Below are 25,863 nucleotides of genomic sequence, written 5' to 3' on the forward strand. Positions count from 1 at the left end.
TCCTCATGATAACCTCCTGCCATTTCTACCTTTCACGAACTGCACTTACACACTCCTGTCCTCCATGTCAGTCTAAGTGATACCACATTTCTTCACTATGAAGATGATAAGCCTTAAAGCAGACATATGAGGAGTCAGATCACTTCCAAGCGCATTTTAAAATGTATGGTTTCTGATCTAATTTTAATTTCTTGATGTTAGTGTGCCTTATCCAAGTCACCTAAAGATTGTAGGTTTTAGGCTGTTTAAAAAAAGAAAAAGAAAACCCACAAGGCTATCACTTTAAGGTATGTTGTTTGTGGAAAAAAGTATTATACTGCAGTTCTAGAGATCTCCAGCCTAAACTACTGTTAAGTGGCTTAAACTGAAATGCAATAGGCAATAAATAAGGGGATTGAAATACAGAACCATCATCTTACTTAGATCCTCCTAAATTCCAAAGCAAGACAAAATGAAGACAAAGAATAATATAAGTTGTGAGAAAATACTATGGGAATTCAAAATGTTATTCTCTAAATTTTAGAACATTGAAGTGATGCATCAAAAATAGGAAATAATAGGTATGCCTTTAGAGGCTTTCAAGGGGTAGAACCAAAATTTCAAGGGAGGGAAAAAAATGATTAAATCATCATATCCAGCCTCCTTCAGCTGACAGGCAAATAAATATTACTCATTTACTCTTGCACATAGTCGAAGAGTTTGTTCTAAACTAAGGTATTTTTCAGAAGCATATCTTTGGGAAAGGTCTATGTCAAGAGGATCAACAACTCATTCCCATATCACTTGCTCTGCTTAAGGTTACCTACATACAGCTTCCAGCCATTATTCCTCACTACGGTTTTCCACAGTTTATAGAAAAGGCCTTTAAGGGTAAAAGGCAGTCACTGAACTCTCAATCTGCTATAGAACAAATAGATTAAGGCATTTGTTCAACTGTTCAGTGACTTCTGGGGCTCCTTGCCATAGATGCATTCTAGAATTATGCCAAAAAATGCAGGCAGCAAAATAAGGTGTAATATGCCAACATAAGTCTTCAGCACTATATATAATAAAATAACATCCTACTCACTACTCTTACACAACTAAGGAAAAGATAGATCTTTTTACCATGGGATTGGACTAGGAGGTCATTTAAAGATGTTTCACCCCCAAGATCCTCAAATCCTTTTCAGAGCTGCTACTTTTAGCAAAATCTTCCATTCCTTGTTCCTACGTTCTTTGTTGTACTTAACCATATAAAGTTGCATTGTGTGTGAAAGGTCCTACTTCACCAAGCAACCAGAATTAATCTGCATGACTGCTTGTCCTCCTAATTACCACTTCATCAATTCTTGTATCATCTGCAAAAATTATATGAGCTGGAAGAAAGAAGGGTCAAATTTATTTCAGAACACAGTGTTAAGCATCCCCTAAGATATTCCTGAGTTTGCCCATTCAGTGATGATTCTGTACCAGTAATTAGCAGCTGCTTAGCAAAAGAATTTCAGTTGGCTGAGCATGTGACTTATTGCCACCATACAAGACTAAATGAAAAGCCTTCTACAATGCTCATAGTTGTAGACTTCCTATGTACAAATACACAAAGACATTTTACATATGCTGCATGGTACAAAAGAAAGAATCACAACTACACTTATTTTGCCAAGTCTTAAATCCTTCAGTATTTCTTGGGGGGTAACTAAAAATCAACTTTCATATAAAATATGGAAATGTCTGATCATCTTCTCAAAAACAAATCTACTGCAATTCCTCAGTCACACATTTCATTAACTCTCCCTTCCTCACTTTTACATCAGTCTAAGTGATCTTGACTTTTTCTTTTTAAATGACAAACTATGGGAAAGTAAAATTCGATCTTTTCCCAAGACATTCTAAGATGTTTTTTTTTTTTTTTTTTTTTTTAAAGGAAGTAAAATAGGATCTATGTTTACTGGCAACAATTGCATTTTCATTCTGTAATCCCTACATATTTTAGCAAACTTGTCTATTACTTTTATTTGAAACTGACTGCTGGCTCAATGGCCTCAGATTTCAAAATGGACAAGCGGGATATCCATTGGATGCTGACAGAACAGTAAGCACATTTTCATGTCTTCTGTAACTTCATAGGGATAAGATTAAAAGCTTACTTCAGCAAGCCAGAAATCAGTTCAGCCAAGTCTTCTAGCTCTTTTGGACACAAGTTATTTGAAGATCATTTAAATGTGCTCATCCATGTAATATCTTCCGTAGTAACTAACAGATTGTCTTTCTGATATACAAATGTTTTGTTTTTCCAATTCAGAAGAGAAGTTTTAATGGAACATTTTAGCCTTTTCTGAAGCAATGGTAATAGCTTTTCATCATTATTCAGTACTAGAAAAACAATAAGCCTAAAAAGAGTATAAACCAAATACAGTTCACAAAAACAAAGAAAAAAGTCCTTTTTGTGCTTATTTCTAGCATTTGTAGATTCTTCCCATGTATTAGTTTTCTCATGATTTCTTGTAACTTCAGTTTCATCCATCTATTCTTTTGTATTTTCAAACTCACACTTAACCAAGAAGAGCCTCATATTTAAATGTATTTTCTTAAAGAAACAATGAGACCTTTGACCACCTGAGTTTTCTAAAATTTGTTGATACAGATTTATGCATTTCATTCAACCTGTACAGTTATTACTGCCTTTTCTGGAAGTAACACAGTATTATGAATCAAGTCAATCAGCCAGTGTATCAGTGTTTAAACAACCCACTGTAATCTGTGCATACAAAACATACAGCTAATAGTATTATGGATATTACTGTTCCAGTCACAGCCTGAGACAGGCAGAGAGAAGGAAGCAGAAGAGGAAAGTGCAGGAGAACTCCACCGTACCAGCAAAAACACCCCCGCATTTCAGTCGCACAGCATCATTAGCTGAATCTCCCTGCTTCTGTAACTTACTTCACGGCTGCCATGAGAAGCAGCACAACAGTTTCGTAACTTCTAGAGTGATGAGAAGACAGATAGGAGGTTAGCGCTAAACTCTAACTCCCACGCAGCAGCCAAGCATGCTGCCAAAAGGCCACAGATGCATACCACATGAGCAGCTTGAACCGTGATCCTGATGGGAAGCAATGAAAATCCTTTGTTTATAATACACCCATGTGATTCTAAGGTGTTAACATACATCTGCTCTATATTTTAGTTATTTTGTTTTGCAGCTTGGTAACTTTGTAGATATTTTAACAAAGAAACTGCTATTCAAGAAAGTTCATGCTATGGGAGGAACTCAAATGCAGGATGACAGAAAACTAGCAAGTGACAAAGCAGAAGAGACAAAAATAAATGGATTATGGGAAAGAAAGAATCTGTTTTGAGCTAAATAAAAGCACAAAAAAATAATTAGGTATTTCTTTACTAAATCCACAGACTAATTCTATCACAGTGAAATTTTAGAAAGGAAAGGAAGACAGACTGGCTTTCTATTCTGTCACTCAAGTACAAATTCAGAATAAAGTCACCAAGTTACAAATTATATGTGAAGGAAGCCCTTTTGCCTTTTGATCATAGAATCGTACAAAACTATCTCTAGACAGAGCCAAGAAATAGCTTCTCTAGTACTCCTGAGTTTCATGTGACTAATCTGAGGGAGCACAGTGGAAGAGGCAATGGAAATCTGCTTGGCAAGTCATTGTGAAGACGTAGTAAAGAATGATTACTGCGTAAGTCCAGAACTATTGGGATGTAAATTGACTGACCTGGTGACCAGTTTTTTTTTTTTAACGCTTGCTTAGCACAACGCAAACAAGAACCAAGTTCTCCCTTGATATCTTGCATTTGTACCTTTCAACAAACCAAACTCTAATGGCCTTAAGAAATATTTCCACCCAAACCTAACTCAAACCTAAGCTCAAATGTAATTGTATCTTGCAAATAAGCTAAAATTGCCATGCTATTTGTTCTACTGTTCGCTTACCTGCTGTACAGCAACCTTAAGTGAAATTTCTCAGGTAAACTCTGGAATAAGCAATCAAAAAACCACACTTTTTTTTTTTTTTTTTTTTTTTTAAGAGAGAGTATGTTCATAAAGCCTCCATGAAGATTGAAAGGACAATGTGCAGCTGGTAAAATTTTTTTAATCTTCATATAAGGGATTAACAGAAATCGATCTCAGCAAAAACTGATCTGAGTGAAAAGAAATTCTATTCTTAGATGAAAAATTCCAGACTGATATGCTTATAAGTAATATCACTACTTTAAAACACTTTAGTGTTTTAGTATTTCATTGCCTGTAAATGCTGCCATCTCTAGCACTTGCAGTACTGCAGGAAATAGAATGAAATAAGAGAATTCTGACAAGTAACTTAAAATGGTCTGAAATAAGAAATCAGTTCAACCTCAGGGGAGAGTGGGTAAGTGTTCTAAAATTAGTTTCCATGCCCATGGGAAAGAAGTGATGGAAAGTCAAGATCTGGCCTATCTTCCAGAGGTGTCAAGTTGATAACGAATGGAAAATTTAAAACCTGTGAAGTGGCTGTGCATCTACTACAACCAAAAGATAATCCTTGAAAACAAACACTGAAAAAAAGATCCTCTCTCTTAAACAACTCTCCTTTGGCCATAGCTATCAATACTTACTTTTCTTCACTGAAGACAGCAAGTGGGATGCGTAACAGAATGATCTCCTAACGTAAATAATCAACTCAAGCGGACACAGAGCTCATTCATTATAGACAATATTTGGGAAATTAGTCAGAGTTGCAAAAAAGCACTATGAGCCTGACCACATCTTAGTTATAACTTTAGATTTCGTAATTCTCTTGATAAAGCAAAAATCTCTATGCATTTTAAAATACGAGGCTAACAACGGAGAGGGAGGGAAGACAGACCACTACACACACAAAAAAACATTTTAGTGGATTGGAGAGGATTATATGGTTAATAATCCCATCTCCACTTTAAGGAAAAGACTGCACTCAGTAGAAGATTACATGAAGAATCTCTTCTCTCTTACATGTGAACTCATGAGAGGGTCTTGATTTAATCAACAAAAATTTAGCCTTGCCATTGTCTTTGATTAAAGGAAGTATCCAAGGCAAGCATCCCTGTTGCCTAGACTTCACTTTAACCTGCAGTACAAAATGGACACTGAAACCTTAATACATGCAGATATTTAAGTAGTAAATATACCTATCAGGGTAAACAGGGGGCTGATGGTGGAGTGAAGAGACTTTCACAGGAAGGGAGAGAGGGGAACTGAGAACAGAAGGTGTGTATTGGGATGATATTATCAAGTGCTTACTCTTTCTTCATTTATATACTCTTCTACTGGTATTTTAAACTGATTACACAGAGGGATTATAAATTAGATGAAAGATTTGATTATCCAAGGTAATTGTTTAAAACACATTCCCCTACCTATATCAGCATTTGGAATAGCTCCACAAGGTTTTGTACATGGCCAGGTCAAAGAAAAAACAAAATAATACAGTTTGCTTCATAAATTTGACCAAAGCAGGAAGATTGCACAATGATGGTTAAAGATAACATCACTCAAGTGGATAAAAACCACATAAATGCATCTACACCAATTTTTTATTTACTAACCTAGCCTCAAAAGACATACTAACTTAGTCTATGCCCTCACAGATTTCTCTACAAAGGTCATCAAATGCTTGTGTTTTTCAAATATGGACAATTGCCCCAGGTGTCACAGGATCACAGAACAGTTGAGGTTGGAAAGGACCTCTGGAGATCATCTAGTCCAACCCCCCCTGCTCAAACTTTTGAATATCTCAAGGATGGAGACTCCGCAACTTCTATGGGCAATCTCTTCCATTGCTCTGCTGAGCGCTCGTAGTGGTGTAACATCTGCACCCTGGCCAATGAGCAATGACAAAGCTGTATTCACTGCAATAGCTAAAAGCACTATATCCTCATTACAAAGAAAGTGGTGTGTCATGCCTATTAGGATTCCACCTACCTTCAGTCCAATAATGGCGTAAGAAAGAACAGCTGAGAAAGAACTAGATGACAATATATTTTAAAAACAATCTATTGTAATAAACATTTATAAAATTGCTTTTCATATGGCTTAACCACTTACTATACAAGGTAATCTTACCAATATTATTTTTCACCATTTTAATTTTTTCTCCCCCTTGTGAGGTTATTGCTAGACTGTCTCTCAAGAAATATTACTAGAATAAAGACAATATACGATCCCAAAGTGCCTCAGCAAATGCGTGAGAAAGAATGGAAGCTACCCAGCATTTTTAAAGATGGCATTCATACCATGGCCAGATTGAATACCCCTTTCTCAAATTTTTTTTTTGGTGGTCTTGAAGTAACACCTCTCACTTGCTTGTTCTGTTGAACTAAAAATATATGTTCAGTTCTTAAAAGGTATGCTTCTTCAAGAGAATACCACAAATTGTTTAAGTTGAGATTATTTATCAGGAAACATTAAAAAAAGATAGCTTTCTAAAACTAAACACAACTCATGCAAGCTTCCAGTGGAGCTTCTGCAGAAATGCCAAAACATTTCACTAAAAACACCACTGTATAATCCAAGCGGCATTAGATTCTACACAATTAGTTTCTGAACTAGCAACTGCCTAGTTGGGTGGTCACTGTGGTAGTTGTCAGCTACAAGCTGCTTTTGGGCACTACCCAAAAGATCCAAGAATTAGTACAAGAATGAAACGGGTCTCCTTGTCTTGCATAGTATTTTGAAATAAATGCACAGCATCCATTAAAGATTCAAGCATCCAGAGTTAAATAAGAGTTTCTCAACAATCAATGAGAGGAAAAGAACAGTTATCCTGAAGGAGGATAGTAGTTTGGTGTGTTTTACTCATCCCAAACCGGAGCCTTTTTTCCTTTTTCTCTGAAACAGCATGGCTAAGCTAGGAAATTCTAGTTGTTCAATAAGAACAAGTATAGAAGAATCTTGCTCAAGAATGTGCAAGCACATCACTATACTTTGACCATCTGTCCTAGGAAGGAAGAGCAACTATAAAAAACAAATGTAAAGCATTTACCAGCTATGTGATCCAGTCTGTATGTTTGTGGGACTGCTTCACTGACCACTAGTCTTCCACTCTAAATAACTGCCTACTTTGCATGTCCTTAATTTTGGACCTGTTCCCATATAAACATTAGCTTTCTGCCACAGGTTTATTTTTCTGAATGTTAAGAAGTAAAAAAAGCACTTATTCTTCCATAGACTATCTTATTTCCACAATGGGTCAAAAGTTTTTAAAACTTACACAAGTAATCCCACTAAATTCAAAAGGGCTACTAACCTGAAACTAAGACAGAACTATTTGACTCATTAGGAGTCAGTTTCTCTTAAACAAGCAGCAAAAAGTTTTATTCCCCATCCAGAATAATGTTACTGAAATTTTATAAGTTACAGTAATAATAATGAATAAGGGCTCATATATATGAGTGAAATGGAAAACCTATACTCAGAGCCTTAGTTACATCAGTACCACTTGTCTATTCAATAAAACTATTTTCACTAACTATCCCAACAGTTCTAAAAAAAGGAAAAAAAAAAACAAAAACACACACCACACACACCCCCACACACACCTTCAGCATCTTGCACATTTTGTCAACTGTTAATTGAAACTTAGGGCAAAATATATTTACTTCTCAAAAAATTAATAATCAATGCACATCGTTACCCTCCTGAAATAAGTCTCAAGAAAGCTCAGCACAGCCTGGTATATCTGGGCTTTCCATCATGTACCAGCATGCTGTACCATTCTAGCTATCAGAAGGAAAAAGTGTGCATGATGAAGGCAACTTTCCCTTTACTAACAATTTTGCCTTCAAAGACACTGAAAATAAGACACAGAGGCTGTCTGTTCTCATGAGACTACTGAAGTTATTGAATAACCCATATAAATTTAAACATTTTACAAATATGAATAAATTCTTTATCACAAGGAAAAACATTTATTTCCAAATTTGTGATCCAAATTAAGTTAAAAGTGTAACTGAAAGGAAATGCTTTCACATTGTGGAATCTATGTGATATTTTCCTAAGGCAAACAACCTGAAATCTAGTGGGGATTTTGTTTGTTTGTTTTGTTTTTAATTAAAGTAACTGCCCTTTATCGAATTAAAACATTTCTCCTGCTCAAGTGCACAACTTGCCCACTTCATTATTTTGTTACACTTTCTTTTGTATTCTTTTTTGTTAGATTACAGATCTACATTTCAGGAATAATATTCCACTGTGAAAGGTCTATGGCAGTTACTCTTCAGGTCCTAAATTTTAACTTGCAGAGTAAGTTAGCTCTTGTAAAAGTTCAGAAACCACTTCAGGGAGAAAAAAAAACACAACTGGAGAGACATTTAACATATCTAGAAGTAAATTTAAGGACTTAATTGTGGATTCAAATCTCAGCCTATGCTGAAGAAATGCAAACAGCTTTGAAGCATATGCTCCAAGGACTGACATATACAGTACCAGGAAAGCTCTGCCAGAGGATGAAACTTGTCCTTGCTTCTCTGCACAGGCTGCTACACCAGAAGAAGGGGAAGTCCATTAACTTACTTTGAAACAGACAGAACTGAGGTCAAGACCAAGACTGGCTGCTGCATACAATGCCAAGTTGATATCGAGCCTTACATACAGAACTTACCAGTCACATCACTCATACCCCACAAAATACAAGTGTTTCTTTATGTATAACTAACAGAACTAATTAACATTTGAAAGTCTCAGACTGATAGATGACTGATAAATATTTGATCATACCTACATTTTTAACAAGTTCTAAGATGCATCAGAAATTACAACAGCTTTGGTAAATACAAGAGGAAGCACATATCACAGAAGTACGTTCTGTCAACCTCTGAATTGGCAATGCACTCAAACAGCAAACTTCCACTCACTAAAGTGTGGTGGAATTGTGAAATGTGAAGCCTACCCATCAGTTAAACTAGCTCTGAGCACTGAGAGGAACTCAAATGCACATGGTTATGTCCAGAAGTTCCCCTAAATAATCAGGTAGGCCCGTCGCTGAGTCAGTTCCAAGCGTCTCTTTCAACAAGAAAACTATAAGACTCCTGAACGGCAAATAAGAGAAGTGTTAATATTTATCTGGAGTGATCCATGATGAGACTGCTAGATTTTGAGCCGAGACTAAGGCCTTAAAATTGCAATCAGGAACAAAACAAAAAAAATCAGTTTCCAACAAGGAAAAAAGACCCAGTATAGTTCTCTCAGCCATCTCCAGGAATATTCAGATTAATTAGCACAGCTGTATCCAGCACCACCAGAAATCTTGAAAATAGCCTCCCCCCCCCCGCCACTCACTATTGATAGACAGATGAGTTTCAAAGAAAAAAAGTTAACCTGTCAATATAAGTGGTACTGTTAAAACAGAACATCTTTATTTTGCATAAAAATTTATTGCAACTCTATTTTCTCTCACATGTACCTGTTTATCAACAGAAACACACTAAGCATCCTAACTGCAGAAGATCGAAACATAAGAAATGTTATTCAACACATACAAGATTAGTTTCATGCCTGTGACTGAATATGTATTCCTGCTTCTTGAATTTCATCTGGGAACACACAGGCTTTCAAAATGCTACCAGGAACACTTCAGTTTCTGGCTCTTACTAACTGAACTAATGCCATCTCAAATGTATTTGCATTCTCTACATATACAGTTGATTTCAAAAAGAATATAAAAAAGCCAGTGATGCTTCAACAGAATCAAGAAAATGTTAGAAATATGGAAGAAAAAGCTTATGCTTTTGTAATACAAAGGGGTACAACAGCAGTGAAAGTTTCACAGATACTGCTTTTTAGACAGGCCTGGAAAAAATGGAATTTCCTAACAAAGAGGACACAATCCTTATAGGCTTTTAATTCTCCATGATGACTCTTGATTCCTTTTTATTACCCTGAAGCTCTTTTAATGATTTAGACTTGGACTAACACACACAGAAGTAAGAGAGAGTATGGATAAAGGTACTTGTTCCAGAAACATGGCACCCTCTGGAAACTTGTTGCTTTGAACGGAATATGATAGGGTTAGGAAAAATGTATGTGTAAGTCTAATTTTGGCATTCTACTGATTACGTATACTGCTCTTTCTAGGCTTCCAATAATAGTGGTCTTGATTAAAGAGCATTGTTCAGGAAGGGAAGCACATGCATTCCCAGATGGCATGAATATGCTGCAATCACCAAACATTTGATGAACACATGCAGCGCTGGCAGTGCACCAGAAAAACCACTGCATTTACATTATATAAGTAGCATCTGAAAAACTTGAGTTAAACTGCACAACTAGATTAGGATGGGTTAAACCTAGGGATACTAACTGCTGGCTCCAAATCATAAAACCACACAGCAATAAAGGTAAAAACAAGGTATAGAGATAGGGTCAATTTAAGATACCAGCTTGTCCAACGGAAGTTAAAACCAAAACAAGATGAGCTCTTTTCTTTCTGATCAAGCATTTTAAATTGCTAGCTTACTATTTATCATTTGCTTCCTGTTTAGTTCGATCTTTATTTTCCTGTACCTTAAATTTGTATTATGTTGTTTACAAACAAACTGAACTCCTTAAGTTGATGACTCAGTCCCATTTCTGTTGCAAATACTCATCTCTCAGCCCATCTCCTGAGTACCTGTCATCTGCTCAAGCTCAACATAGCTAAAAACACAGTTCCTTATCCTCTCCCCTCCAGATGCTGCCAACTATTTAATCACTGGATTAACACAGATACCAGTATCATATCTCCCACTAAGGCCTGTAACCAGGCAACAGCTTCAACTCAAATCTCACCAGACCTTCACATTCTAGTTTCACTGTTAATGGAGGCAACATCCTGCTATTTTTTCCCTCCTCCAAATAACTGGGTTTTCCCTCCACCCCATGAGAAAGCCAGAAGCCAAATGTCAGTATGTACCACTTTTCCCATTGTGTTCATGTCTTAGGGTGGAGTAGCACCCACTTTCTATGTTCATGCCACAGTAGCTATAGAGAGCCACCACTAGGACCAAAGATTATAGTGGTAAGAAAAATAAACTAGTAACTACTCAGACTCTTTCATAAAAGAAGATACTTTGTCACAGTGAATGGTCTCAGTCTTACCCTCTGGTAAATACTATCTAATATAACATGTGGCTAGAATGTCAGGATCTAAGAGAACAGACATTCTAGAAAGATGGATTCAAGAATTCTTGAGGACCACAGTCAAAAAGGAAAAGTAGCATGGTAAACCAGACACATTTGCAACACAGTCAGGCCATCATTAGGATTTCAGTTGTGACATGTTTAAGGGTCCTGCGAAAGCTGTTGAGCCCAAGTGTTCATCTTGCTTAATATTCTTACCCTCAAAACCAGCGTACTTACCCAATTCTTATGCCCCTTGGATCTGTTTCTGAGATTCCAAACCAAGGTGTAGTCTGACCAACACAGCGTTAACCAACAAATCCCCCACAATCTGGCAGAGCTATTTTTAGCACAAATTAAGACTGACACTAGCTTGAATAATTTGAACTTTTGAGTGCCCACAACTGTTAAGTCATTAAAAAACTGTCTGATTAAACATACCTTTTTCAAATCTGTCAGCTAAATCAGAATCCCGTATGTGGAAGAAGTATCACTCAGGAAAATTACAGAAGTGAGTGACACTCCCTAGAGAAGATTCAGGATAGATTACTGAGAGATAACTATAAGAAGAAAAGAAAGAAAAAGTTGTCTGATGTGGACTTCAGCTTGAAGTGATGAATGGAAACTTAACAAGGGGGGAAGGGGAGGAAGAGAAGAACAACTAAACTTTTAAACTACAAAGAATATTCCAATCACTTTTGATAGTAGAGGTTTATCCTGAATTGCCAGGAAGGTGCCACAAAGTAAGAATTGAAGTATACCTGTTACTGAACAAAAATAAAATACATTGTTAGAGATGGACATTAGAAAATCAATTTTCTAACAACAAAATATAAAAGATGATAGAAATTAAACTGTTTAAATGGGTCTCAGTCACATGAAAATTGTTTAAGCTACTACAAGAACTACTGTATGCTTGTATAGGAAAAAATGCTGAGGCACAAACTTAATTTTTCATTACTAAAAGTGATTTTGGACATAGTGGGGGTGTGTTTAAAAACTGATCTTTTGTTGTTGTTGATGACATACCATGAAAGTATGGTTTGGAAAAAACAGTTGTATGGAAATCTCCACGCCAGGTCAAATAGGAATGGAAGCAAATGGATGCTTCCTGTTTGTTTACTTTTAGCCACAGATTTCTTTCCGGTGCACTCAATGAAAGAGTAAAGTCCCAGTGCACATGAATGACACAGAACAGAGTCAAGCTAACTTACCAGGAACAAGACCCAGAAGACGGTCAGTTTGGAAAACTGCTTCACAATACGTATTAGTGAATGACATGTTGCTGTGGTCTTTTCCTCAATATTACTTCCCAGTAAACTGTTCTAGACAATTTGTAGACAACTGTCCTTATTAATACACAATTCTGCAAACTCAATTCCTTCAACTGTTTTGGGGGGGGCTGTTCGGTTTTTCTGTTTGTTTAGGGCTTTCTTTTTTGATGACTGATTGAGAGCTGATTGACTTCAGAAAGTCTTCACTGTTTAACAGACAACACCAAGGAAGCCAGCCTTTCAGTGAGTTTGACTATTTCCATTGACTTTATAGCCACAAGTTGCACAGGACAAAATTTTCATATTTAATTATAATTATACATCTGTGTATTCTTGAAATTTCTCTTCAAAAATCTTTCAACTTGTGATTTGCTATAAATCACACTCCTGTTTAACATTCTCAGTTTTGAACTATGTTTTAAACAACATTGTTATTCACGAGTGTGACTCAAAACTTCATTGCTTTATGTATTTCAGCGCAAAATCTGAGTAACACTGACAAAAGCAAAAAATTGAAATGGTGAATGGCTGCTCACATTTTCACAATCAGTTTCTCAAAGCAGGCAGCAAGACTACACTGCTTTAATTCCTTTGTGAACCCAGGAAAGCACAAGAGGACAATAACACCTATTTTTAATTGTTAGCCAAGAAAACCTTTTAAAAATAATCAGCTGTCTCAGCTATTTAAAAGAAAACATGCTCTCCTGATATGCCTGATCAATAGGATTTTATTTGGCTTAAATAATAATTTAAGTCCTAAATAATTAAATAGTACTTGTAAAGGCTAGATTAGCTCACAGTTTTTCCTCCAACTATAGAAGTCCCTTGATCTAAGTCCTCCACATTACTTCAGGGTTAGTCTCTGAAGACCTCATTTAGGCAAGAATTTTTACTCTGGCTTTAACTTGAGCTATTGATTACCAGCTAACTAAGTCTGTAAATGCTACCGATAGTTCATAAACACTTTTTCTTCCTCTAGACTGAATAATTCCCAGGAAAGTATAGAACTAGGCAAGAATGAAAGAGTATGGTTAGGTTTATTTCCAAATAGTGAAATCCATCCATATACTCTTTGCATGATAGGCTATCTACACATTAGATAGCCAAAAAAATTCCCATTCCAGTTACAACCAAAAAGCTACAAAATGAAACTGCAAGGCAACATTAGTGCAATGAAGTCAGGAACCCCCATTTCCTGTTGCCTTACTGAGTTGTATAGCAATCAACTAAGAGCACAGAGAACTGGTATAAAATGTTACGACAACAGAAATTTCAGGAGAACAGTAGAGTTCTGCATTATGTCATTTCAACTAAACTAGAATTTCATCTAAAACAGCAGTTTTGTAGTTAAGAGTTCTACTTGAGTTCTACTGTTTGAATTCAGAGTCTGTACATTTCTTATTTCAGTGTACATCTAACAAAAAAGAAGGGCCAACAGAAGCTGACATTAGGAAACCTGTTCATTTTGTGTGTATTGCATAGCTTTATTCAGGGTTTCAGCAGGGTTAGCTGCTATAAAGCCTAAGTTCATTTATTCTTTATTCAAATGTATTCTTTCTTGCACGACCTTAATTTATCAGGATACAATTTCTACATTTTTCCATACTTTAGTTAGCTACTGCTTGCATTACAGAAAAACCAAGTAATATCTTGATTGGTATCTGGCAATTTCTTTTTTGAATGAATAGAACTAATGTCTCCCTTTAAGCCTAGTTTCAGATCAAATCTCTCCCCTCAATATTAGATATTTAGGTTGTTTCCAGCTACAGCTTCTGTTCACCAACCCTCATTTATTCCTCCTCAGATTTACATTGATATTACTCTCGTCATTCCCTTCAGATTAAGGCACCAAGTACCTTATGATTGACTATACTTAAATATTTGTGTTATACCAATAACCTGTAAGTACTAATTACGTGCTGAGAAGACATTGTGTGAAGACCTTGCATAAATGGAACAAAAAGCCTGCGCCGCAAGAACTTTTCATGGTCTCAGATCTTACATTTGCCAAAGAATACATGCAGAAAGACAAGGGGTTTTGTTCCTGAAACCTCAAAAAGCAAACTGGTACCAGTTACATTCTACATTCACCAAAGCAAACCAAACCAAAGTTCAGCAGAAATGTGAAACACTATTTGCAGGAACATCTCACACTGACAAAAGGGGTCACAGGATAAGTGATCTATGGAAGAGCTTTTCCACAGAATGATACTACCCATGAATACAGAGAACCAGAAATTTACTCTTGAATTTGTATACTGTATTTACCTCTCTGGGAAATGTATTTCTGTAAGAGAATGATGTTCGTGATTTGAAATACACAGACAACTTACATTCTGAAACATTTTCCCATGATACTATCTTTTAGAACGATTCTAAACGAACATTTGATTCACCAAAATTTTTTTTAAAAGATACCTATATAATTTGGCTTAAAATTTTACATCTCAGTCAAAAAGCCATGGCTTTGTCTTCACTGATGAAAAACATATTCACCCCACCCATGAGTATGAAAAACATACCACAGCCCTCAGGTCAGACAGGACAGCTGAGTGTTTAAAATGAGGTGGCAAAATAAGAACAGTATTATGTCCCCTGAATACAGTTGACCTCACTCCACTTACTGGACACTGAAGTTAGGACCCTGCTATCAGTGCTCTAAACAAGCCTTATTTTTATGTCAGTTACTAATATACAGAGATTTCGTGAAGCAAGAGAACAAGCACAGACAAGGTATTTGACTTAACTGCAAGTTAAAGAAAGAAGCATAACACCTTCCTTGCTGCAAGTATTACAGCTACCTTATTTCTGCATCAAACTGTATGAACATATTTCTGTATTTTCCAAGTATTTTTTAAAATACTCTACATCCCAGTGAAAGCCAATTTGTTCTTTTGTTATGATTCAAGAAAGTTTCAGGTATGTACCTGTACCAGAGCTAATATATTATGTGCTGAAATTAAATGGAAACATCTTCTTAAAGCTTTGAGAGTTAAAACATATCCATTCAATATTTATACTGATAAAGGCTCTATTTTAGTGAATGCAAAATTTAACAGAACATTATTATCCTGAGCTTGAGGGCTTTCCTGTGCCTGTTCAGGTAGAAAGATAAATGCCTCCCCTGGAGCTGCAAAAGCATGTCTGAAGAGAAGTGTAGATAAGATGCTGACTGTTGTTCTTCCTTAGAGCCAACACAGGGCTAGAGACTTATAGTGAAGTTTTAAAACCCAACACACTGAGTAATTTCTTTTCCAGAGTATCTACTGTCCTCTATATTTTTCTTAGGAAACCAAGACTTGTCAATATGCAATGATTTAAAGATTTTCCTCCTAAAATGAAAGCATTTTTACTCAGCTGTGCAAGTAAAAGCTAGCCTTGCTGTCTACACAGATATTTGAAATGCACAGCAGGTATTCCAAAATGGGAAAATCTGAAGGGGTTGAGAGTGAGGAGAGGAGACAATACAATAACATCACTAGTGAGAAAAAGGACAACTGTCAGACAGTTATACTTCCAGTGAAACAAAACAGGTAGGAAGAAACTCAAGGAGTATGCAGCACCTGATTCTTCCTTTTTCAACAATCCCCATTTTAAAAGGTATATACTCCTAGTACTTTTAAATGTACTTTCCCCCAACACCACCCAAAAACAGGAAGAAAATTTACAATCAAATACCAAACACACATAATAGCAGTTTAATTCTACCTGACTTGAAAAAATATCATATGTATATTAATAGTGCAAGAAAGGAATCCATACTTTTTTAAAGCTTTTCTTACATTAAGGCTACAAAGTGACCCACTACATTTAAAATGCACCTTTAAGATCTGAGGAGCTAGTAAAGATAAGCATAAAGCAAGATAGGAAGAAGTCTAAAGATTATGCAAAAAATATACTTATGTTTCTATTATGTTCAGCCCATTAGCAAGATATTCTTAAACTGAGCATCTGAGAAACTCATTCAACTGTACTTACATTCTGAAGTATGCAAATATAAATGACACATAAGACTCATTGCCTTTACACTGACCTACAAATTAATCATTCCATCTTTCTGCAAGGTTTTCTTCTTTCCTTTTTAATTGAGCAGTTAGTTAAATTGCCTGGGAAATAATCTGAACTCCCAGTGACCTTTGTTATCCAAACAACATATCCTGAGTAGTTTGGAGCAAAGTAACTATTCAAACCGTGAACTAAAACAGTTTGGACAGCAAAAAGAGCTCTACCAGTTCTACTTTACTCATGCAGCATGCTATGATAAAGTTTGGTTAACATGAATTTGTCAATGTATTTTTAAATTGCAGTAAACTTACAATGATCTCACTCAACTCACTATGGAAAAGCAGCCACAGAAAACTGAAGAAAAATAGCAGCATCTCTTCCATCAACTTAATTAGTAAGAACAGTGCATCCACAGTGGAATTTCTTAAGCTAGTATCTCCTCATTTTACACATTTTCTTATAAAAGGAAAGGAAAAAAAAACACAATGCCTGTCACATTATTGTAAAAAAAGACAACTGTTAGCACTCCAATAATTGAGTATCAAAGGCTATTTAATCAATTTAATTGCCAGTACAAAAAAAATCTTGCCGGATTTCCATTATTTATTATATGTGGAGTTACTTGCTAGAGTACTTGGAAAGATTTACTTCCAAGTGGTCACCTACTTAGATCAAGCACTAAATCACTGACTCTGTGATGGTGTTTGTTTAGGTGGCAGCAGTTTAGCTGGCCGAACCTCAATGGCCCCTTACTGAGATCTGTGTGTGTGGCCCATTTTGTGTTGCAGCTGGCTTGACACACAAGTCCCACTGTATACCAAACCCATTGTTATTTTAATGTGACTCTCAGTCTACTTTGCCCTCACCACCCTAAAAACAGCTCTTAAGGGCAGAGTGTTGAATGCCCTGCGGCAAAGCCACCTGTCCTAAGATAAATCACAAAACCAATTAAAAAATTGTAAGGTACAATTTTTAGGCTCACCTTCATCAGGCTGAGACGTAGCTACAAATACTTCCAGAAGTTTGAGACAGCAATATATCTTCTTTGATCATTGCTTCAAAAGACTAAATATGGACTTATTAAAATTACTATGGCTTTCCCTTATGTTAAATTATGATTCTTACTCTGACACTTTTTTTAAAAAGCTATTATGACTGCAAAACATATATAGTAAATATTTCCTCTAAAGCAGGTGTGAACTATTTGCGACCTGGGGAAGTTTGCCAACCATTCAAAGAAACATCAGGACATAAGTAGCCACATTCACTACATAAATTTAACATCTGTACAATAATTTGGAGATACAGCTTTAGCATCATCCAGTCTGAACAGTGCTGAGGTAGTCACAGAATTTATTTTAAGCATTTAACTTTGGTAGTAGACATCAGTTATTGTGAGGAACCTTCTTCTCCATCAATTAAACAGGTGAATTAGACTGTCAGCTCTAGTCTTCTGAATGACATGCACACAGATGCTGTAAATGACTCTCCTGATCCCTGTCTATGCCAACAGACAAAGCTATACAAAACTGTCACAGGGATTTCACATTTGAATGCAGCTTGCCTTCTTAGATCTCCTAAATTGTTTCAGGTGTCCAGCGCCTTAAAGGTAGGGCTCTAGCTAACACTGCTAATTCTAGCTTTAGTGATCCAGTACAAAAGAAGCAGTGATTTTTGAGAACCACAGACAAGTTTTTAATCTCTAAATTTATTTACTTCCATAAGCAAATAAAGGACAATTATTCTTCCCTGTGAGCTAGGAAAGAAAAACCAAACTGAACTTAAAGAACCTGTTTTTAAGTTTATCTCACCAAGGTGTTTACAGTGCCAGCTTTTATTGTTATAGCATGGAATCACCTGTCAGATTTACCACTGCCAAACATCCTACCCAGACAATGACAGACAGAACAAGCCTTGAACACACAGCCTGTGGCAGGTAAAGAGGAAGGATGAGCCTGCTTTCTGAGGCAACTTGCAGAAACTACATCCTCCATCCTATTGCTCTTCAACTTCCAATTTGGGGGGAGGGGGAGAACAGGTGGTGATGTGCATATTACTTCCTTGGTGAAGACATTCATTGCACCACAGTCTGAGGGAGCTCATGTCAATGGTAATCTGGAAAGGCAATCAGATTTTTGTGACAGAAATCACCTATTAGGTCATTTAATGTACCATACTGCCAAACAGAATAGCTACTTATAGTGTATTTTCCACTCTTTTGTCCAATCTGGTTCTAAGTAACTGAAGCAATGGGGCTGCTACCATATCCTCTGGCAAACACTTCAACAGTAAAACAAATTTCAACATTAGAAAATATTTCCTAATATGCTTATATTTTCCTTTGCTTAACTTCACTCCATTATTCTTATTTGCACTCCTGCAGAGCTCTTAGTACAGTCTGGGGTACAGCTTTATATTTTAGGAAAGTAGATTAAGTAAACTTTTTTTTAGCAAGTTGCTATCAAAGAAGGTAAAAATCATTTCAGAATATCACCTTCTTTAGTACTGTTATGAAAAACAAATTTCAATATCTTACATATTTTATCATTATTAAATGACTACTACCAGTCACTAGTCCAAAGTCACCAACAGAAATTCCCTACAAGAAAACTGGAAAACAAATATGCAAGCACACAATTAAAAAACAAACAAACACTCAGAAGACCTTGAAAGCAATTAGAGTATTTCAAATTTATGTGTTCACTGATTTCCTGAAAATATTATATATATTGAATATTGGTAATTACCAAACTGAAAAATATCCTCAACAGGAAGTCAAATGACAGTGGTGAGATAGCTAACTTTACTTCACATCGGTTGATAATTATTAAATTACTAATCCATAACATGGTCAGTGTAGCATGTTTATGCTTAAAATTTTAACATTAACTTCCTATGCAGCAGGAAATCATGATAGATTTACCACGTAACATAAGAAAGCTTTTGTTATTTATGCTAGAACAGGAACTTAAAGTAACCTAATTTATATATGAAGCACACTAAGCACCCACAGAGCATATTTAATATGTAGATATTTGGAGAAGAGAGATCAACTGATCCACCAAGACAGTGCAGCACTGTAGCAGTATGCTTCTCCCACAAGGATACAGTATATACAAGTTGGAATTTTATTGCTATTATTATGCTAAGTTTCTCACAGACTTTCACTTTGTGATTTGAAGTAACAAAAATTAATAAACACTTTACTGTCACTAACTGCTGGTAATTAAAAATACATAAAGAAACTACTTAAATAAACTATAGTATCAAAAATAAAAATCATATGGATTTTCTTAACAGCAAGACAGAAAAAGAAGCAACTGGTCCTATGCTAACTGTAAATTCTTTGAAGTGCTTTTAATATGTTCATTCTTGTTAGGTTATACATATCAGATCTTTTGTGATAAGCTATACCTCACAGGTATACCTTTTTGGCCAGCAGTTATTTACATAGTGTGTACATATCATTTGTAAATAGGAGACCAGGACATACCACTTGTCAGTAAGAGAACCAGGACAAAACTCACAAGAAACAGCGATATATTCAGAAGAACAAAGGCAAATGATTTTGTTGGAACTCTATAATTCACTTTTGATAGGAATTAGAGGTTTATCCAGACTGGATGGAGAACTATGTCAGAGCACTGCACTGGAAATTACTGGCCAAGTGGATGGGCATAGATGACTGTGCTACCCACAGTTAAATCAACACCCATGCTCTAAAGTAGGTTTCATTAATGCTAATTAAAACAAACAGGTTTGTACGTATACACTTCTAAAAAAAGGTGTATGCACCCCCACCCCCAAGAGCGCATGAAATTCTATGTATTCATTGGTGAACAAAATGTGCATTTGCAGTAATGAGTAGCTGCAGGACTAGACACCCATCTTATAGCTCAAAGTATATCAGTCCATTTCAGAAGATTTTATAACTTAACATTCAGTATTTGAACTCCCAAGTCAACCACATCTTCATGCATTCTTTTCCATAATCTTTCCCTTTGTTATATATCGAATGATAAAACTACCTTGGTTTAAGGATAGCAATCTTCCAATTGTTCCTGATAATTTAATGGTCTTTTCTCACAATGATGATTGTTGACATAATGGGGCTGGAAGAGGAGAAGCAGGGAATTTACAAGAAGTATTATGTGCGCTATTGCCAAAATTGGAACTAATTGCTTCCTTTTCCTTTTTGCCTACATTTTAAAATAAGAACATGAAGACTCACACATCTCCCTCTATCTGACTGTAAGTAGTACATATAACAAAAGAAATGCAGTACATTTTAAACAACAGTCAAAAAAGTGTTCTTCCCAAGACTGGAAATAATATTAGGTTTTAATTTGTGCACATACATATTTACTGAAATATGAAAAGAGAGAAAGAACATTCACATTGGCTAAACAAAAGATGTAAAAATAAATACCCATTCAGAATAGTAAGTACTGGTAAGGGATACACAACCTAAACTGAGCACTTAAGTTGCAGAACAGCCTCTCTAGGTTTCCTCTGCAGTAAATGAAGGAAGACGTACATTTTAGCTGAATTTCAGTCCTCTGGATGTTCAAAGCTCAAGATTAGCTTCCTAATCTGATGCCAGAAGATCTACAGTATGAATAGCTTCACAGAGACTTTGCAAAAGTTTGAAACACATTCCATCATATCAGAATTATAAATAGCTTTCAGGTATATAGGCCTTGGCCATTTATTTGTAGGCATTAATTCAGTACCAGCAGAGAGGAGGAAGGTGTGCTTTCACCCAAGAAAAGTCATCTTTCCTAAAAGCACTCTTTTGATACCCAATGCAGAAAGCATGCCCAGCAATTAGGACATTTTGTTCTTTAAACTACTTTGGCCAGATTAGAATTTTCCCAAATTGACATAAAGATGTTTTCATAAGAATTAAGTTTCTGGTAAGTCTTAATTGATGGAAACATATATTAGGTGGGGCTACATAATATGAAGATATTTTCCCTTAATAAAATATAGTATGTATTTCATCTGTCTGGTATTTAGACTATATTATGTATTACACAGACAAGAAAATCAGGATTGTCAGAATTACTGTTCATATTTTCTAAGTAAAATTTGGTCCTAGCCTTGTAATACTGCTGTAATACAGCACTTTGACTGTGACCCATTGTGAACAGGACTCGACCCTGTGTACTCCCAAGAAGTGTGGCGCAGCAGGCACAGAGCCCAAAAGACCTTGGGTAAATGCACAGAAAAAACGATAATGCAGATTGGAAGACTTGTATAACCTAACGCTTGGAAACTTAATTAACAGCCAAGTTGTCCTGCAGTTTCCTATACAGCACAAGGAAAGATACGCCTGTACTGAAGCACCCTTTTAAGTAGCCTAACTCAGGTCCAGTGAATCTCTTTCTCCACTGGCTAAAGGGAAGCAAACTCTTAACATAAGCATCTAAGTAAGCTGCTTCAAAATTATATAGTATGAATGCTGTTTTAAACCAATTTAAAGTAATTTTTCATCATTCCTTCTGAAAGATACATATGCATAAAAAACCACACATACTTCCATTTCAATTTCTATCCATATATATATATTGCATTCTTTGTCTATTTCTAGTTTAGAGAAAATAATTTCACCTTTCACTTCAACAGAAGTATCTCTAAGAAGGTGGGGGATTTTTTTGATTTGGTTTTTGTTTCAAGTCAGACACCTCTGTTAGGTACTTGAAAGGTGATACTCTCCTTGTTTTCCCCAAAATAACCTGCCACAGGAGGAGCAAAGCTTGCTTCAGCAATGGTCTGAAGTAGCAAACTAACAGGGAGTGCAATCCTTAGACACCTTTGACTATCTCTGGGCACAGCTCCATGCTAGATTTTCTTCCTCCAGGAAAAAGACATTCCTACTCTCCTTTGTCTTCAGTCTCATTTCCATTATCTCACCACCACAGTTTACTTCCCCTCCATAGTGCCAATGCAACTGATCACAAAACTGTGCCATGAACTAGATCTGTGCAAGGATCCAGCCAAAAGAACTGTTCCTTTTTAAACCCAAATTTCATTGATGTGGCTGAGAGGTAAATCACCCCAACAGCAGCCTAGCACAACTGAAACAGGGACAAACCTTGGCACAGGCATATCTTCAATTTTGAGGGAAAAAAAAGAGTAGGCATAAACAGAGTTTCCTGAAACTAATTTCTCCCTCCCAAAAAGCTGTAACACTAAACCACAACCAGTGGCAGCCAAAGGTGTCTACAGATGCAAATTACCTTCCTTCTTGCTTTAAAAGATGCTCCTTTCCTTTGCAGCCAAGAAACCAGCATAAAATTGCATTCCTAGTCACAAATTAATGCTGTTTCAAGCACAAAACTTTTTTAGTGTTAGCTTTCAAACTAAAGTAATAGAAAAAAATTTAAAAAATTTGTTCTGGCATTTGAAAATAATCTTATTTCTAAGTTTCTTCTTTTCTAGATGAATAGGGAGAAAGCAAAAAGAAGAAACAAGCAAATCAGAAATGTACACATTGATGGTGAGGATTAAAAGAGGGAAAAAATACATCTAATACAAGTCAGGAGTTAAAAACATGAAAGTTACAGCTTATGGAACATCTCAGTTTAATACTAAACTAACTCCAACATGTAGGCATGCCTTGCTTACAGAAAACAGAAGCCAAAACTTAAATAAGTTATGGAAGTAATGCTCCTATTCAACATCATTTAAAAAGGTAAGAAAGTAGTTCTGTTGATTTCAGGTTTTATTAGAAAATCCACAAACTTGGTTTTACTTTGGCCCATACTGGAGTTTACAAAATTCAACCTGAAAGGCATATCCCATGTCCATTTGATTTGAGATCATCGTAAAAACACAGAAGTACACTCAGAAGGTCTTAAAGTTTAGCACTCAGATTTAAACATTTAACTATACTTACAGAAACATCTTTCAGATTTTTTTCATAGGAGAAATGACACTCTGTATTTTCTTCACTTCTAGAAATAGCAAAGTTATATTTGCCAGATGATTCTTCTCCAAGTATCAGTGCTTTCTTCAGTTCCTCAACATACTTTTCTCTATCCATTTCCATGTCAGCAGCTTCCCTAGAAATTTCAGCTTCAGACACTGCAAGAAAAAAAGATTGAGAAATACTCAGGTATGTGTGTACCTATACATTCCAGGGATAGCCTAAAGGAGACTCTTCTTTCCTTGACATAGATATGTGCTGGACACTAATGGAGATGCTCCATTCAAGCTGCTGACTAGAGATTTTTCATAAGAATTGTGCCCTTTTTCCTGTCTGAAAGTGGTTTATTACCATCGCCCCACGATTTTGCTTGCCTGAAGTTATTCTATAACACTAACCTTACGACAGAAAAAGAGCACTGTTTTAACTAATGGTCTGTTGTCTCCTGTTTTCTTTGAAAGTGAGTAATCTAACCCCAGAAGACAGCAGACATGCAATTCTCTCCTCACATATTCCTGACCACTTCTCTAATCTCTTAATTTGCAATCTTAAAAGAAAATAAGATCAAATCAAAAACAAAGGGTATACCCAGAGACATATGAATCTATGTTTTACTGTTTAAAATTCAAGGCCCACTAAATGAAGGATGTGTCCAATTTGCATTAGATCAGGTGTATTAAGAAATTCTTATTCCACTCCTTTGGAAGCAAACACAAATGACACTACTGCAAGTGCCAAGTTTCTTGCACAGGCAGATTTAAACAAAGACTCTAAATAAGGTCATGTAGTATGTGTGTAACAATCCAGGCTTTAACGTATAGCCTATTAGTATAGCATTTTAGATTCTCTACTTGGTTCACAAAAGTATTTCCTTTTCTAGTTATGTAACCAATATTCTGAGGAAGATTGCTCTACATTGTCACTTATTGTTTGATAATAGACATTTCTAGCATTTTTCTGAAGACTTGCCCAGCATCTGAGAGAGCAAGATGTGGAAAAGGAAATTAGTTTGTGACAGCCTGGAAGGGAGAGGCAGGGGAAAATCCTTCACACAATTGCAAGTGACACCCCCCCACTCCCAAAAAAGGTGTAGCCACCTCAAAAAAAAGCCTATAATTAACTGTAATTCTTCCTTATACAGATGTCTTACTTTGAAGATTGTTTCATACCGAGACATAAACCTGCAAACATATTGTGTTTGTACCAATGGAAACAGAATAGCATTTCAAATAAACACAAGCCTGCTTAAATTACCTCTCTTTTCCTATCCTTTCCCTTGACACAGTACCTAACCTGATATTGCAAAGAAGGTGCTATTTATCAAATCAATCCATCACACAAAAATACAGCAGTGGGGTAAATCAATAATTATTTGCTATAGATAGTTATCTCCTCACACATTTCAAGACTTCTGAAATGATTCTGCATCTTCAGTAAGTTCAACTTATTTTCAAAGATTCACAGAATAGTTGAGGTTGGAAGGGACCTCTGCAGATCTAGTCCAACCCCCTGCTCAAAGTAGGGTCAGTTAGAGCAGGTTGCTCAGGGTTGTGTCTAGTAGAGTTTGTATAGTCTCCATCCTTGGAGACACTCAAATCTCCCTAAGCAACCTGTTCCAGGGTTCAACCACCTTTACTGTAGAAAGGTTTCTTCTTACACTCAAATGGTTTTCCATATTTCACTTCGTGCCTGTTGCCTCTTGACCTTTCACTGGATACCACTGAGCAGAGTGTGGCTCCAAACTCCCTCCTACCAGGTGTTTATATACACTGATAAGATCCTTCCTTAAGCCTTCTCTTCTCCAGGCTGAAGAGTCCCAGCTCTCTCAGCCTCTTCTCATACAAGATGCTCCAGTCCTGTAATCATCTTAGCAGCCCTTCGCTGGCTTCACCCCAGTATGTCCATGTCTCTCTTGTTCCAGGGAGCCCAGAACTGCACACAGTACTCTAGATGAGGCCCCACCAGGGCCTAGCAGAAAGGGAGAGATCACTTCTCAGCCACATTACGCAGACTGTCACCAGCAGGTTGAGAGGATGCTGTTGGCCACCTTTGCTGCAAGGACACACTAATGTCTCATGGTCAAATTGGTGCCCACCAAAACCCACACGTGCTTCTCCACCAAGCTGCTTCCCAGTGCATCAGCCACCAGCCTCTACTCGTGAATGGGGTTTAGCTTCCCCAGGTACAGGGCTTCATACTTCCCTTTGCTGAACTCCATGGGATGCCTGTCAGCCCCTCTCACCAGCCTATCAAAGTCCCTCTCAACAACAGCACAACAATCTGGTGCAGCAGCCACTTCTCCCAACTCTACCATCTGCAAACTTGCTGAGGGTGCACTCTGTCCCATCATTCAAGTCATTAATGAAGAGATTAAACAGTATAGGCCCCAGTATCAACTTCAGGGGACCCATCAGTGACTAGACTCAGGCTGCTGATCATAGCTCTTTCAGCCCAGAAGTTCAGCCAGTTTTCAACCCACTGCACTCTCCACTTATCTAGTCTGTACTTCATCAGGTTGCTTGTAAGGATGTTAC

At 36.6% G+C, this 25,863-nt stretch overlaps 1 protein-coding gene across 6 annotated transcripts in view; it reads right to left on the minus strand.

Moving 5' to 3' along the window:
- The window catches only part of LOC135324407 (DNA repair protein XRCC4-like), a 191,396-nt gene that overhangs the window by 138,941 nt on the left and 26,592 nt on the right, over positions 1-25,863 (minus strand). For all 6 annotated transcript variants that reach the window (XM_064500614.1, XM_064500615.1, XM_064500616.1 and 3 more), the window contains one exon: positions 23,300-23,487. In XM_064500614.1, the coding sequence (XP_064356684.1) occupies positions 23,300-23,487 (188 nt within the window). The remainder of the gene's footprint in view (positions 1-23,299; positions 23,488-25,863) is intronic.

This window comes from Dromaius novaehollandiae, chromosome W (genome assembly GCF_036370855.1).
Source record: "Dromaius novaehollandiae isolate bDroNov1 chromosome W, bDroNov1.hap1, whole genome shotgun sequence".
Classification (NCBI taxonomy): domain Eukaryota; kingdom Metazoa; phylum Chordata; class Aves; order Casuariiformes; family Dromaiidae; genus Dromaius; species Dromaius novaehollandiae.